This window comes from Pterocles gutturalis, unplaced genomic scaffold (genome assembly GCF_000699245.1).
Source record: "Pterocles gutturalis isolate BGI_N339 unplaced genomic scaffold, ASM69924v1 scaffold23289, whole genome shotgun sequence".
Taxonomy (NCBI): Eukaryota; Metazoa; Chordata; class Aves; order Pterocliformes; family Pteroclidae; genus Pterocles; species Pterocles gutturalis.
The window spans coordinates 86,560-102,909 of NW_010131282.1; the positions used below are offsets into that span (position 1 = coordinate 86,560).

The following is a 16,350-nucleotide window of genomic DNA, read 5'->3' on the forward strand; positions in this document are numbered from 1 at the left end:
CAGTTTTGAGTGAAAGTTTCTTTTAAACACCCCTAAAATGCTGTGAAGGAAAAAAAGTAAAACTTGTATTTTGCCCAAAACCTAAAGATACTAGCTATAAAGGGACAGCATGGATTAATCACATTGTGCCTGTCACTGCTTTGCCCCCTCCAACACAAGGGCACACCACCTTTATAGCCAACCCAACTGTGAAGAAGACGGCTACATTTTCACAAAAACAAACGCTGACAGAGAAATTCTTGGCTTGCTGCATGCCCACTGGCACACATCAGCTAGTTTTATATTATGACTACAGCAGTAATGGAAGGCTCTGGTATCTGCCAAGTAAAATCCAAACTATATTTAATATTAAAACCTTATTTTGTCGCATGAACAAAAATAAACCTTTTGAAAACCAAGGTCATATATAACATGCCATTCTTTGGGTTAAGACTCTTTATCTGTTCAGCAAATCAGCTCGGCAGAACAGACCACATTGCAGCACTGCACATACACTGAAGGAGCCTGGCTTGTTCCTTTAATGAGGTAAGAGTTTCACTGATCATGATATTTAGTCCCAGCAAAAGAATCCAAAGAAATAGAGGCCCCTTTATTTACAGAGCCATGCAGCCCAGCCCCCCAAGCCCCCCGCCACTCTGCGCTCTGCCAGGCCCTCTCCTGAAGCCACACACAGAGAAATTAAAAGCTGCCCCCCTCTGCAGCACAGTACCCAGGGCGTTTTTCACATCAAATAACCCAGCTTAAGAGGATCAAAAGCCAAACTAGCCCTTTGCTTTAAAAGCAGCTCGGAAAAACAGAGGCTTTTCAGTTTAAATCAAAGATGTTTGCCAAAGCATTTTCATTCTCACTTTTGCAAGGAACGAGAGGAGGTTTGCTTCATTGCAGTGTAAAATTGCAGTATTTCTGAAACCCTGCTTTTGAAAGCTACACAGAGCTGGACAAGGAGCAGAGTGTACTAGGTGTTTATTTTTTGAGAGTTTAAGAGTATGTGTATGTAAATATACTAGGTGAACCAATCCCTGAAAATGGGAGTTTACGCAGGGAAATGCTGGCCCTTCACTATGATTATTTCAGCCAGGGAACAACAAGAAAGCTCTTTCACAGGATACTTGGGGATAGTTAAGACTGCACTTTCAGAAGTCACAGCTTCACTCCCAGCAGCTCCAGGGAGTTCAACCAGGTCTCTTCTGGGAAGCCAGGGCAGGCTCACAGTACTCTGGACTGACTTGTCCCAGCTTCAGTTTTCAGCTCCATCACCACTACTTTCGTGAAGCTACTTAAGATGCTGCATGCTTCAACTCCTTAACTGCATTTTCCCACATCTACAAAGACAAAGCTTCCTGCTCTGCTGCTGGTGAGCCACTCTGATACCATTTTGAAGGCTGCAGAAATACAGTATCTCTGCATTTCTAAGTCTGGCACCAGGAAGAGCTGCTGTTACTTCCTTCACAAAGCAGTTTTAATTCTGCCACCATCCCCCCCCCAAGTAATAATTAAAAAAAAAAAAAGCCACAGTAATTGTTTGACCCATAGCTTTCAGTACTCCAGATCAGCCTATCAGGACATTTTAGAAGTCTGAGGAGGTGGTTAGACCAAGCTGATGGGCACTGCCCACTACTCCGCTTGACAAGACCGAAGTACTTCAAGTCCCAACTCTCACTTGTGTTTTAAGACTGCAAAGCTAGTAACCATCCCAGAAAATTCTTCTATTAGCTAGCAATTATTTTTCTATTAGCTATCAGCAAACACAGAGGACTGGTGTAATTAAAAGCATCAGGGTACCCAAAGACTGTCTTCACAGGTCCTACCTGAGAAAAATTGACAGGTATACCATTTCCCTTTCACTGCCCACATTTGCTTACAAACCAAGCAATACAAGGGGTGGTCTCCTGTCCCAAGGAGAAGCCTTCAGCAGGCTGAAGCCACTGAGTGGAACACCTTAGCATCTCCATCTCCTGGGAAGGACACCAGGCACGAGCTGATGTGCCCTGAACAAAATTATCCAGAGAGCCATTCTTCTGATTCAAGCTCCAGGTGCATTACACAATGTCTCCCCACTATAAGCAAATGACTCTCAAATTCCAGAGCCAACAAACTAACAAACAAAACCAGAACAACAAAAAAGTGACCCTAACTAGAACTTCCAGCATCTTGCCTAACAGGAAATGTTTTTAGTGTAGCTGTCAAAAAATGTAAAAGTCTTATCTGAGAGCCCTTATAGCATGCTGGGATGCTCATGTGAAGCAATTTTGTAAGAAAACAGGCACAGCAACCCCCTACATGAAAGGCTTAAAACGTATCCAGAAAAGCTATTTTGCCAAAACCCACCTGCTTACTCACATATTCTCTCAGATTGTCTCCTGCTTGAATAAAGCATCAATTTTAAAGAAAAACACATAAAAACATCTGAGGGAAGCAGGGGGTGGCTATCTGGACATCAGATGGTTATCTCTTCAGAGTGCTCGACAGGAAATTCCACAAGCTTTTGCCACCCCAAACCTGTGCACAGGGTCTTACTGGACTCCTTTCTAGTTTGATCTAAGAAAAAACTTCAGGATTTTCAGGGAAAATACAAACACAAAAAGAACACATGCTCAAAAGATTTCTGCTCACGTGAAATCAAGGTTGTAAAGCAAGTGACACATTGTGCTTGAGATATCAGTCCATGGCTATGCCCAAAGCTGTTGCTTAGAGCTTGCTCTTGCAGTACATGATACCAAACGTGTAAGCCATCAACCAAATGGAAAACCTTTCTAGAAGCAGTAACTTAAATTGTTTTAGAGAAGTATTACAAAGTCTAAATCCAAACATATGGAGAGGCATTTGCTCAGCAGTTATTTGAAGGCGGGTTTCTCAGCTTTCTGAAATACTCATGTAGGATCTCCTTAGAAAACTTTACATTGAGATAGATCCAAGTAAAATTTGTGAATTGATTTGTGCTGGCCAGTATGAAAACAGAACTGTGCTTCACTGAGTGAAATGCTGTTACAGGGCAAAGGCGGAAGAGGAGACTTCAGTTTAAGTTTCACTCAGGTATACAACACCAATTTCACATATATTACTATTCAGCTTCTTCAAAACTCAGCTGGTGACAATCTTGCCCCTGTAGCCTGAAGATTCACAGTTTAGGTTTTGTTTTTAAAAAAATGTTTCTGTAAATAATGAATGTTTATACAATAGAATTTTTTTTTTCCTCTAAGCCTTCAGACTACAGAGTCAAGTCTACCTTATTCCTAACTGAAGGCACGACTATCTTATGAGAGATAATGTCGCTTGAAGTACACAATAATACAGTAAAGGTTTCCAGCAGCTTTAGACACAAGCAGCACGGGAACTGTTGTGTGCATTTTGTAGACCTGACTGGCCACTTTGTACACACCTAAATCAGTCAGGCATGAGAGAAGCACTTTGCGGACAAGTGTCATTAAAATGTATCCACACTACAGTTACCTACATCCCATAAGGAAAGGCTGGGCACTGGGTTTGTTCAGCCTTGATAAAAGAAGGCTAAAAGGAGGAGCGGGATCTTATTGCTCAAGTACCTGCTGGGATGGCAAAGGGAAGACAGAGCCAGACCTTTCTCAGAGATACACAGCAAAATGGCAAAGGTTGATTCCCAGTTACTTGTATCTGGAAATATTTTTCACATCATAGTGATTAAACCCTGGAACAGGATCCAGGCAGGCTGTGGAAGTTGGCACCCTGAGCAGGCATCAACTGGAAACCTTCGGAGGCCCTTTCCAACCCAAGTGATCCTATGAAGCACCACAGCCAAGAACACAGGTATGAACTTTTACTACTAGTACCCTGTGTCCAAAACCCAGTTGGCAGGACCCACAGCTGATAATTCATGAACACAAGAGTTAAACTCGTTTTGACATAAGTCGTTACTATATTCGGCTCCTGCCCAACCACATGGGAAACAGCTCCTGAGCTATGCTCTCTCCAGCCTAGCACGTTGAAGTAAACCACCACCAGTTTTCAGGTCACTTTGAAGTGCTGGGCTGCAGGTTAAGGCAGTTTAGGGGTTGCTGCTCTGAGGTCCAGCTGTCCATGCCATGAAAGTAGTAGCATCTGGAAGAAGGATAGGATCCCGCTTAGATGCTGGAGGTTAATCCCTTTGACCTCTAAAGGCTTGGAAGCATTATAGTCTCATTCTGGAGAGTGCCAGCATTACACAGTCATATATATAAATGCAAAAGGCTGTAATGGCTCTGTCAGTTCCAAAGGGATCTATCTGCTTCATTATTAACACTAAGTCAACAAACTTCAGAATACTCTTAAAGTCCTGAAACAGCATCTGGGTGACCTAAGTTTGCATCTCTTACCTGCTACAAACTTCCCATCCTCCTCAATAAGTTCCTCCGGAATTTGATTCTCGCATGTAAAATAATGATATTTCCCTGTTTCAAAGAGTAATGTGACACACTCATCATACAGGAAATGCTTATATACTCCATCTATCGAGGTCACAAAAGCTGGAAAATTAACTCCACGTTCTGCACAGCATGGAAAAATACCGAACACAAGAAATTACTAAATCAACAAAATATGAAACAGCAGGTTGCATGGGATGTGTCACACTCTACCACAGCAAAAGATGTCCGCATGACGGCAGCTTACTTTTTGTTTTATGGTGCATGGATGTAGCTATACCAATTGGTGATGGTTTGATCTCCCATTACAGTCATAACTAAACTGACAAAACCAAACCATTTCATCCTCATGATACCCAAAACAACTCTTTAAAAAACCCAAAAAACAAAAACCAAAACAAATCTATGTGAAATCAAGTGACTAGAGGACTGGCCATGCTTTTCAGCTTGAAGGCTCACACATTTCTCCACGGAGCCACACAGGCTTCCCAGCTCACAGCCAGCAGAACCCATCCCAGCCCAGCTAAGGTGTCCCTGAGAGCAGTTTCTCAAGCACCACCAGCAGCATGCTGAAGTACAGCTAGCACAGCAAGCGAGGCTGCGCTTCTTGGTACCGCAGGGAAAGCACAAACAGCCTCACTGCAACGGTACCAAAGGGAGATTGCAGCAGAGTTGCATCATCTTAAAGCCCACTGAAAGGATCTGGAAATAATAGCTAAGAGTACAACAAGGATTTACTACTGCATCCACAGAACAAGGGGCAGGGAACCAGTGAAAAAGAAAACAATTTATTGAGATCTGTACTTTAACATTTTACTTAAGCTGTCTATGCTGCACTGCAGAGCTACTTATCCAGGGTCCAGCAGAACAGTGCTCTCATTTGGCCTGAGCTGGAGGTGATTCTGCAAACACAGCATGCAGTCACTGTGCTATACAGTGCACTAGGGAAGACACCTTTCATCTCCACACGGATCCCATTCCATCTTGGGACTGAATCCTTAGCTCTGACACACTGCTCTTTGCATAGCCTGCAGGGAATGGTAATACATATCCAAAACTTCACCTAAGGGCTCAGCTGCAACCTCACCAGGCAAGAGAACATAAAGGGCCAGTTTGAGCCAGCGTGGCTAGGAAGGACCATATTGCTGTGCTTGGTGAGCAACTATGAAAAGGGCACAGACTTGCCTTGCAGTGGCTGCTGGGTCCTTCCAAGCTCCTACTGTGGAAAGTTCTGCAGCTGCTGGGAAGAACCCATTGGCATAACAAAAGCAGCTTTCAAAAGCAGTATGGGAGGGTGGAAAGAATACCAGAAAAACCCAAAGCCAGAAGCTACACTGACAGCTACAGTTAGATTTTTTTTCAGTATTGCCTGAGAGTCTCAAGCAAGGATCATGGCTCCAACATGCTGCACAGAACATAAACACTGGTGTCTCCCATTACTTTCCTGCTGGCTAAAGAACATAGGTTAAAAAAAAAAATCATGCAAGAAACAACTTTAGCACATCCTCTAGCACGTTTTTAGGACTGTGATAAAATTAAGTTCTCAGCTGTACAATAAGTTATCTCAAGGCATAACAGGTATTAAGGAGCTTTTAGGACCCTGAACTCCAACAGATTTCAACAGGAATTTAGGCCCCTGAGTATCCTACCGGATCTAGGATTCAGTCCCTGATCTTCCACTTCATTAGCTGTGGAAATCAAGATTATACTTCTTTACTTGCTGAGCTGTTACGTAGTCTCATTTCATTGTAAGGGGTGCACTCAAAAACAGATGAGTACCACAACAGATCTTAACCAATTAAACAGGTAGGAGTTGAAGCCATCATTCCAGGGAAAATAAAGCACTAGACTGCTGGTGAAAAATTCCCAAAAGGGAAACAGAAGACAGTTGCAACAAAAGTCTGATATATATATATATATATATATTTGCCTTTAAGTGTTAAGCTTCTCCTGCAAGACTATGGTTCCTTTGAAGCGTCGTAAACTTTCAGAGGTAGGAACCATAGGCTGACATTTTCTATCTCTAGAAATAAACACCTGGCTTGTGAATGTTACACAGACTCCCACTGTAAGCCAAAATCCAAAAGGATAAAATAAATCTTGGCCTCTTTAAATCAAACAAAGGAGGAAAGAAAGCATCATTCCCTCCCTTTGTTTCAGTGGGTCCAGAATCAGCTCTAAAGATTTTAATAGCAGCAATACAGTTTTGCCTCTCAGCCAAACCACTTCAGTTATGGAAACTGCAAAATGGCTCAGCTTCTCTTACAAATAGAAGTTGGGAGAGACATGTCAACTTACAGCACATTTCAGTACCGCCTACCTTTTACTGCAATAAGCACAAACACACTCCTCACGTTGTGGATCACTTTAGGAGGAATAACCTACCCAGTAAAATACAGAGTTCAGCATACAGCTCATCACAGCTGCTGTTACAGAAAATCCCCCATCCATCTCTGAACACTGAATTCTTTGCTTTTCTGCTTAATGTTACTCTTCTGGGTAAAAAAGAATCCAAGGCCCAGAGACATATTATTTTTGCGTAATAAAGTTATACATATGGATTCAACTTAGCTAGGAAATGTCAACTTAAGGCTTGTCTTCATCAGGAAATTTACTATAACTAGTCTACCAGTATAATTATATTGCTGTAGTTCTTCTACTGGTAAAATTCCCCTGTTGAGCCTTATTCAAAACAACAGCCGCCTTTATGGTTTATTATTGTCAACTATGCCAAAAAAGGCCCCTGCTCCAGAAATGCCACAACAATTCACAGGGGAGGAGGGGAAGGAGCTATACCAGTGCAACTGGAGCGGTAGAAAGAATAACAGTACAGAAATGGCAGTATTTCTCTATAGTAATGAATTATTTGCTAGAAAAAAATTAAATGCTGTAAGAAAACTATACTATTCATCAGATATTGTTGCACGTAGGGTATGTGCCAGGTTTATGCCACATTTCACAGCTTTGGTAAAGTTCCTCAAGCTGGATGCTGCTCCGCATCAGCACCTCCATGTCCATCCTTTTGTTCTCGCCTTCTTCCTGGCTGCTGCAGTGCATTTCCCAGTCACACGCTCTTTGCCCCATTCCCTTACAGGAGCGATGCCTCACAGCCCAACAAATGCCCCGGGGCTCCTTGGCCAGAGCACTGACCCTCCAAAACAAATGAGTGTTAAACACTAGCCCTCCAGGTTTACAGTTTGCATTTTCAGGGACAAGGGATAGCTGAAAAGCAAACAGCTCTCTTTGCAAAAGGGATTTTAAAACAATTGCCCTTCACTTCGGCAGTGCAAGAATGCTGCACTAGACAAAACAATGAGCCATCTGTGCAGTCTTCCCTCCTTCCCTTGTCTTTACCCTCTGGGCTTCAGAGCTCCCCAAGAACGGCTGAGCCCCCCTTCACCTCTGCCCACCCTGTTTACATCCTGCAAAAAACAGTTTTCTGTGTTGTTGGGGTTTTTTTTTCTTTTTGTTCTTAAGAGTCCTTGCAAAATCTTCCTTTAAAGCTCAGCCCTTTGTCAGGTGGTGTTCCATCTACCCAGCTTTGTCAACTGATCAAAAAACACCTCCCACCAGAGCATCCACTCCCTGTTTACTACCCCTGGAGGCAGAGTGGCACTCAGAAGCCCTAGCCACCCCTTTGTCCAAGGAAGGGAATACCATCTGAATGGGAGACCACCAAAGATTTGCAGCCCTCTATTGTTACCCTGGTGTCACTGCCTATTGGGCTTCAATTCAAAATTGAGATGACAGTAGAGAGGCAGGGGAGTTTGGCAATCACTATGGAGTTTGCAGCTTAGGAGAAAGAAGTGTCAACAGCTCAAACTTTCAAACAAAACTGGTCATTTTATTACCAGTGGTAATTTGTGGTTACCAATTGTAGCCACCGTACTATCAAGAAAAACACAGACTATCCTACTACTAGTTAGGAAGGCATGTTCCCAATGCTAAATCGTGTGTTGAGGAAAAAAAGGGGATTAGGTCTGAATAACAGCATTCAGATGCACTTCTTCAAACATCCACTTCGTTAGTATCATTATCCCAGCAAGCAAAAGGATAAAAAAAGTCAACCCTCCTTTGATCTCACAGCTGGAATGGCCACACAGCTCAAAAAATGCTTTTACTTTCAGGTCCCACTGAAAAAAAACCCCACTATCTTTTAATTCTTGCTTTTTAGAGCATCCTAAACAGATCTTCATCAAATAAAACAATGTTTCATTAGAAGACCCAACTTTGATCCCCAGTCCCTCCTCTTCCTGGCAGGATGAACTCACTGAGAGCGCACAGAGAGCTTGCAAGCTCTCCCACGTCTTTCAACACTAACCCAGCTGGGAGAGGAGAGTAAGGAGGCCCCGTCTTGGGCCAACTCTCCTCCCATATGCCAAGATCATAAATGTCAAAGTTCTGCTGACAAAAAGAAATCATCCAGTTTGAATACCATGCCCCTTCCCCTGTATGGCAGCAAGAGGCTTATCTTACTGGGATGCACGTGCAGATGCGCTACCGAACAGGATGCAGGGCTTGGTAACACTCAGCTATAAACCTACTTCAAATCTTTTTCCTTTTTTAATTGAAAACAGTCTTTCTTGTAAATTCAACTACTGTGTGGTAAAAATTAAATGAATTTCCTTCAATGCTTCAAAAAAAAAAAAAAAGCCAAGCCTCACAGAGTTCAGGTGTGCTCTTGTCCCACAACCTCTACATACAAACACAGATTGACTGCAGCACAAAGCGGACTTCTCTCTGTAGATGGCCTGCATCTTTCATATTAACAGTGTTAACTACCTCCAACAAATTACATTTGGAAGACAAGTGCCCTCTGTCTGGGAGGAGGGGAAAAAATATTTCCCCACAGTGACCATAGCTTCAGGGGAGGTCTTAGCCCTGGTGCATTGCCTCAAGTCATCGGAGGGACGCTGTCAACGGGGCATGTAAACAGGCATGATGCTTAATTCAACTGGTTTTTGCCTGGGAACTACAGAATTGAACCTTACGTGATCACACTTCTGCTTCTTTATAACATCCCCACAATTTTTGAACTCACTGGTCAAATTCAACCAAGCCCTTCAAAGGAAGAAGGGCTTGGTTGAATTTGACCAATTAGTTCAATTTCAAAACACCACACTTCTACAAAATAGGCATAAACAGCCAGACAGAAGAGGATCTATAGGTGTTCCCAGTAAGCAAGTTTCAGTGGAAGCACAATATATTTCCAGACACCAGAGAATCCACACAGCACAGAGCTGTTACAAGTACCCCAATCTTGGGAAAAGCTCAGTCTAACTCATGTCTTTATAGACACACACAAAAAAACAGCTAACCACAACACAAACCCATTTAGAAAACCCTCAGAGCTTACTGGCCCCCTGTAGCAAAACGGCTCATTTCAATTCTCATGGATTCTCAAATAAGCTATCATTAGAAGAAATAATTTTTTGTCACAGAACTCCCTAATTCTGTGGCCTCTCCCCTCCCACTCTGCCTTGAACCTTCCTCTCCCCTCTGTCTCAGAAAAAAGACCAACTGGAAAAATAAGCAATACATTTGGGGTCAATCTCTGACAGACAAACAAGAGATCTGGGAAGAAAAAGGAAGTTGAGATTTTGGTGCTCATCTTGGATTCTCCCTCCTCCAAGTCTTAGCTCTCATACCTGCTTCCTAAACTGATGCTTCCCGACATCCTCTTCTATATCATTCCCTTTAGATGGGGCAGATGCTCTGCCTTCAGCAACAGTACACAGAGAAACATTTCTTCAGTGCACTGCCTAAAGCACAATTCCCACAGATGAAGCCATGGCAACACAAAGCAGGAAGGTATGGAGACCTTGAAGAAGCTCCTCAAGGTGACCGTAAATCTCCAGAATTTCCTTGCTGTGGTGACCATTCCCCACAACCAACCCGTCACAGTCACACCTCACAGCAGTCTGACCCAGGAGCAGAACCACTACTTCCTGATCCTCAACTTCAGGGTATGTCCCCAAAACTCAACCTCACTTCCATACTCCATGCACTGAAGCTGCTACCAAGCTGACACAGCAGGTGTCCTTTGACTTCAGGACTAATAGCCTAGTGAAACAAAATGAGGATAAGAGAAGTATTTGCACTTCTATACTATTAGTTAAGAAAGCCCTCAGGTTCCTCTGTATGAAATATGCTTCATTCCCCCACTTGAACAAAACTGGACACCACAAAAGGTGGAACACAACCTTTGGGTTTTCATAATTTTCCTTGATAATTTTCAGGCTCAACTCCCAAACTAAACTGATTTGATCTTTCATCTCTCCAACGCAGACAGGCTGAACTCTATAAAAGTTTTTCAAAATCTTATCTGAAATATGAATCCACAATTAACACCATCCCTCTCTTAATTTACTTTTGTCCCAAAGGCCCTTTGTTTTATTGCATTTTCATGAAAACAAAGAGGGGCAGAGTCAGTCTCCACTATTTTAAAAGTGTTCCATGTCACCTTGGAGTTTGGTGTAATATTTCAGCCATGCTTTAGGCATGTGTTTTATAAAGCACTTAGGGACCCATTAAATACCAAAATTTAAGGCTAAAGGCTGGCAAACTGAGGGCAGTGAGCTTTTAAATTCATGAAAGGCTACAGACCTAAGAGGCCACTAAAGTGACAGCTGTCAGTACCACTCCATCCTACATTCATGCACACTCAAAAGAGAAGCCAGCAGGCACTCAAAAGAAAGAGAGCACTCATTCCAACTTTCAGGCTATTTTCTAAATACTCTTTTCAACCTCCATTCATACTCGGAAAAAGCCTTCCAGAAAACATCCACCCCTCTGCAAGCCTTGCATTTGTTACCTGATCTAGTTTTGTGCTCTTTTTTCTTCCTCCCAGCTCTAACAAGCATCCTTGCCCTTTTACAAGTTAAGGTCATTCAGAGGAACTATACAAGCCAGGAGAACACAAGCTGGACTGGAGATCTTGAAAGGCTCCTGCTTACCCTCACCTTTAATAGGGAGGCACCACCCACAGTTATCCCGGCATGCACCCCTCCCTCCGGATCCAAATGGTAAGTAGCGTAAATGAAAAGGATCACAGCAAGTTGGAACCTGCTGTCTCCGCAGGTGGTACCCTGCATCTGTATTAGAGATGAAGGCAGCTGTAATTCTTTGGTTTTATGCAAATGGGATGCTGTGCTTCAACTCCTGGCTAGCTGCCAGAAAAAAAAAAACAACCCACAACAAAAAACCACCACTCTTGTCAATATGAAGTTTGTGTAGGTCCAGAAACGCAATTATTGAAATCTGCATAAAAAGCTAAACATCAAAACACAGTTGGCATGTTTCTTCTCAGGATGTGGGAGGGCCACAAATAGATAATCTTATCTCTTAACCTAGCCATAATTTAAGCTTTGCTTTCTATTGTGGCTCTGAATTACAACCTTGCAATTTTAATACAAATAAGACTATTCAAGGTTTTCAGGAATTCTATCATATCATGGTTCTCATTTTCCTTGCACTTTTTAAACTGTTAACAAAAGAGCAAGCACTTGAACTACAGGAGTTAATTGGAGATTCAGCCTTGGCCTCACAGTAAACTGGAGACAGAACTCAGTCTGGTGAAAACACACATGGCTTCCTAGCTCTCTGGACAGCCCTGCACACCCCTGCACCAGCACAACTCAGGGCTGGAGCGCACCATGGCACTACACTAGCTGAAGCCAGCGTTGCCACTGATGGAATCCAAGACCAGCTACGCTTGCTGATGCTGCCCAAGAAACACTTGCCAGAAAGCAAGAACAGTCCAAAAAAAGGCTCTTCTCTAACCCTGCTGAGATTCAAGAAGTTACACGTCAGCTTTGATTGTAAAGTAGATAGAAAAAGTTAAAAATTGAGAGTAACTTGCAAAAACATCCCCAAAGGACTTCTGTTGCCACTCAAGTTGTGCAACACGCTTGACTAGAGAGACTTATTTCCATGCAAGCAACTTGGCGTGAAATCCCACTGAAAGGCCTGCGGTTCCCTAACACTGTCATGACGTCATGATTTAGGATTTTTAGAGCGATCAGCCCAGCACTGCTGGTGTCATGGTTGCCATTATACCATGAAACACTGAGGGGTTTTAAATTAAAAAGGTTTCCCCATTTGAAATTCTTAGATTTCTTCCATCTTATTCTGTGGACTCCTAAAACCAGACCAGTTCTGTAAGCAGAGTATAGCTGCTATTTAAGCAGAGCAGGAAATAGTGCTGCTTTAACTGAAAATAAATCTGTCAACAAGGAGGCATAGGGAGAGCTCCACTTCAGACTTTTCAGGTTCTTATTAAAAAGTATAAATTAAAGTCAACATTTTCACGTTACTTGCTACATCTGTTTGCTATTCCATTATAAATAAAAATACAGGGGCCTCCAATTCTGTATCGGTTCACTCAAAAAAATCAAAAAGTCCTTTTCATTTAATACCGCATTATAATTGGTCTAGATTGTACTGTATTACGAGAAGAGGTCCACAAGAAATAAGCTATATATTACCCAAAGTCAAGCTGGAGGATTAAAAAAGACCCTTGGCAGTATACTATCCTTCCCTTTCTAAAGGATAAAGGACAGTAAGGCTATGGAAGCCCATCCCTATTGTAGGAACCTTGTCAGCTGACAAAAGCAGATTGAGCTCTGCAATCTTTGCTGAGGGAGCTGGGAAACCAAAACAACCTACAAAATAACTCCTATTTTCAGAGGCCAGGGCAGTTGAGCAGGGCTCAGTGCCACCCCAGCTTCAAAGGGTATCTTCCAAAGATTTAAACAACTCCCCTGTCAGCCCATGCTCCTGCCAGCCATCCCACAGCACACTTTACCTGGGACAGCATAATCCCGAAGTCCTTCAAGCAACAAAGAGACTGATATCCATCCTCTTAAGCAAAGACTTTATGAAATTCCCCGTGAGAGAACAAGAGCCTTCCGAGCACACAGGAAAATCACTGCCTTCTTGCAGTGTGCACCCAATGCCGGTCTGTTGATGAGCAGTTCACGTGGCAGTCATGTTTCAAGAGTGGTTAGCAAACAGCACCTGCCATCGGGAGCACAAGTTGCTGATGACTGCTGAGCTGCTTTGAAAATCTTCTCTCTGCCCATCTTCAGTGCTCACCTACCAGGTGATAACTTCAGGTTCAGTGTTTAAGAGATGTGTAGGTTTTGACAGCTTTGCCACATATGTAATTGTATATTAAGACTTTTTGCCATAAAGGCACAGCAAGCTTTCTCAATAACACATGGTATTAAGTTCTGTAGGTCCAAGAATGAGGCAAAAAAAAAGGTGACAGATGCAGACAGCTGAACATCTCAGGGCAAGTGACACAGGGACATCCCATTGCAGAGCCAGGAACGCTGTTCCAGCCACACAGAGAGAAGGGAAACACATGCACTCAGGGCACAGAGCTCATTTTGATGGATCTGAGCAGGCCTGTGCTCAAGAGGTTGCAGACAACATCCCCAAAGCAGTGCAGCAGCGAGGGCTCACTATTCACTTGCCATGCTCAGCTGCAGTAGCCTCCGGCAGCACGGTGCCAGGGGCAGCCAAGGCTCACCAGCTCTCTAAGACTTCTCCCATGCTCACGCACATGCAGGGCATCCAGGGACTTCAGACCCCCCAGAGCACGATGCAGACTTTGCTCCCTCTTCACTCAGCAGGCCTTGGAAATCACCTACAGCCTATGTTTAGAGATGAGGGTTTAATTCCCATGCCCTGCAGCCAGCAGGAAGCATATTCCACTCTTTCAATCAACATTTCCAGATCAAACCATATGACAGTATGAAGAATTAGGAGGTCTTGTGCCAGGAAGTTATTTGAAGTTGTGACATTCCACCTGTGTGATACTTTCGCTCCTTTACCCCCAAGGTTTCCACTACAGAAGAACAACAATTTTTGGTCTAGCAGACAGGTTTTGGGAGTGAAAAGACAGAGCACGTGCCAGAGCCAAGGAGGTTGTGTCCTTACATTCACAAAAACACATGACCCTTCATGTCTTCAGCTGAGACCCTCATGTCCGCTCCCTGTCCCCAACCAAAACCATCAGGAAAGTGTCTGGTCAAAGAGATTAGTCTCATAATGGGAAAACCTCAGGCTGACAACTCAAAGAGAAGTCAGCACAGCACTTACTCCCTCCAAAATTAGTACCATCAAAACAAGGTGGGCAAACACAGGTCACCTAATCTTGGCAACCTCAGATTTTCAGTGGCAAAGACGAAATATCATGATCTGAGAACAAAGGCACTACATGAAAGCTTATGTGTCCACGGTGGGGTCTCTTGTGGAAGCGAGGGAAGGAAGCCTTTAATTTCTCTTCAGTTCTTTCACTTGCCCTATGTTTCCTCTGCCCCAGCAACTAACGATTGGGGTTTGTTGTTAGCGGATGTGTTGGTTAAATGTCCCAGGCAGATCTCTGTGACACTAGGGTCCTGTATAAACTCCAGTCTTAAGAGACTTGTCTTCTGGAAAAACAGTTCTGTAACCACAAACATGAGGAAAAAAAAAAAAAAAAAAAAAAAACAAAACAGGAGAAACTGCCTTGAGGACAAGGGTAAGGTTAAGAAACTGCCTGACTTCTGCTGTTGCAAGAGAAGCACCTGGGTGAAAAAGCTGGTGGCTGAATCTTAACCAAGACAAACAAAAGAAGGAAAGCTTGGGGCCTTTGCTGCACCACTCATCAAGGACATTTACCCCACCACTACAAAACAGCGCAAAGACAGTTTCACTAAACAGCAACAGCAGAAACCTTCTGCCATTTCTGGCTGGTTAAAAGGCCATGTTCACAGCCCCGAGAGAGAGCATGACAGCCTGCCTACTGCTACTCACTTTAGCTGGAGTTAAGGAGCAAGGTAAGTAAAAGAAGGACAAGAATAAGGTTAGATCATGCTGCTCGCCTGGTCTAATATAAAATGACTACCAAAGACCATCCATACCAACAAGCGAACATAATAATTTAATTACTGGAGAAAAGACAGACAAACAATTAAGAGTTTTACGCTTCTGTTACACAAACTGCCACGTTATACAGCAGCCACTGGGGTGGCAGTCCGCTGACAGTAACACTGCTGTGCCAGCAACAGGAAAAATGCCCTTACAGCAGTTTTCCAGAAGAAGGCATTTAACATGCACCGGGAGGGTCAGTATTTAAGCATATGACAATAACAGACTACCAAGAGTGAAAAACACAACAAGACATTCAGTTAAAAAAAAATTTCCCAACCACTTAAAAGAAAAAAAAAAAATTACTCAACACTGACAAGGAAATATATTCTATTCAAAGCCTGCAGAGGGGAACAGGAATTCTTCTGCATCCAAGAACAGGTACACATCAACCCTTGCAAGACCAAGGCTAGGGTTTTCTCAGCAGAAAGCCAGCTGCTCAAATAATAAGAACATCACGACAGGGTTTTACTTATGCTCCCCCAAAATGCAACACAAAACACAACACGCAGCAACAGAACTTAAATGACACTTACTCATGTACTCTGTTGTCTCCATACAAGTCACTTAACCCAAAGCTGACATAGTGCCAGTGCTCAGGAACATTCAGCGATGGGTTTCCCAGGTTTCTGTACATGCTCACGTAGTCCAGAGGGTCAGGTCCTCCCAACCTGCATTAAAAAGAGATATTATTAGGTAAGTTAGCTTGTTCAAGACAAATGGGAAGTCTTCACAGGTGCTAAAAGTGACTGTACAGAGAGCTGCTTTAAAACATAGCTAGTGATGAAAATGAAATTAGCATGTTCAAGTGACCATTAAAAAAAAAAAACAAACCACAATTGAGCAGAAAGGTTGGGTTAAGTCCAGAAAGCTTCAGGCACAGGAAGGCAAAGTGCATGCGTGCAACATACTACCATGTTTTTAACGTTAAAGACAAAAACCTTCAGAAAACCGTATCAAAGCTTCTAGAAAACACAAAGCAAACTGGAAAATTGTACTCATGAAACAGCAATAGCTGTATCGGCACTGCAAGTTCTTAATTCAGTCCAGAGGCATA

The 16,350-nt window shown here is 43.0% G+C and overlaps 1 protein-coding gene across 1 annotated transcript in view; it reads right to left on the bottom strand.

Moving 5' to 3' along the window:
• SUFU (suppressor of fused homolog (Drosophila)) overlaps positions 1–15,957 on the bottom strand; it is an 85,231-nt gene extending 69,274 nt beyond the window's left edge. Inside the window, exon 1 of the mRNA XM_010080567.1 lies at positions 15,830–15,957. Within this exon, the coding sequence (XP_010078869.1) occupies positions 15,830–15,930 (101 nt within the window). The 5' untranslated portion in view covers positions 15,931–15,957. The remainder of the gene's footprint in view (positions 1–15,829) is intronic.
• Positions 15,958–16,350: the final 393 nt, after the last annotated feature.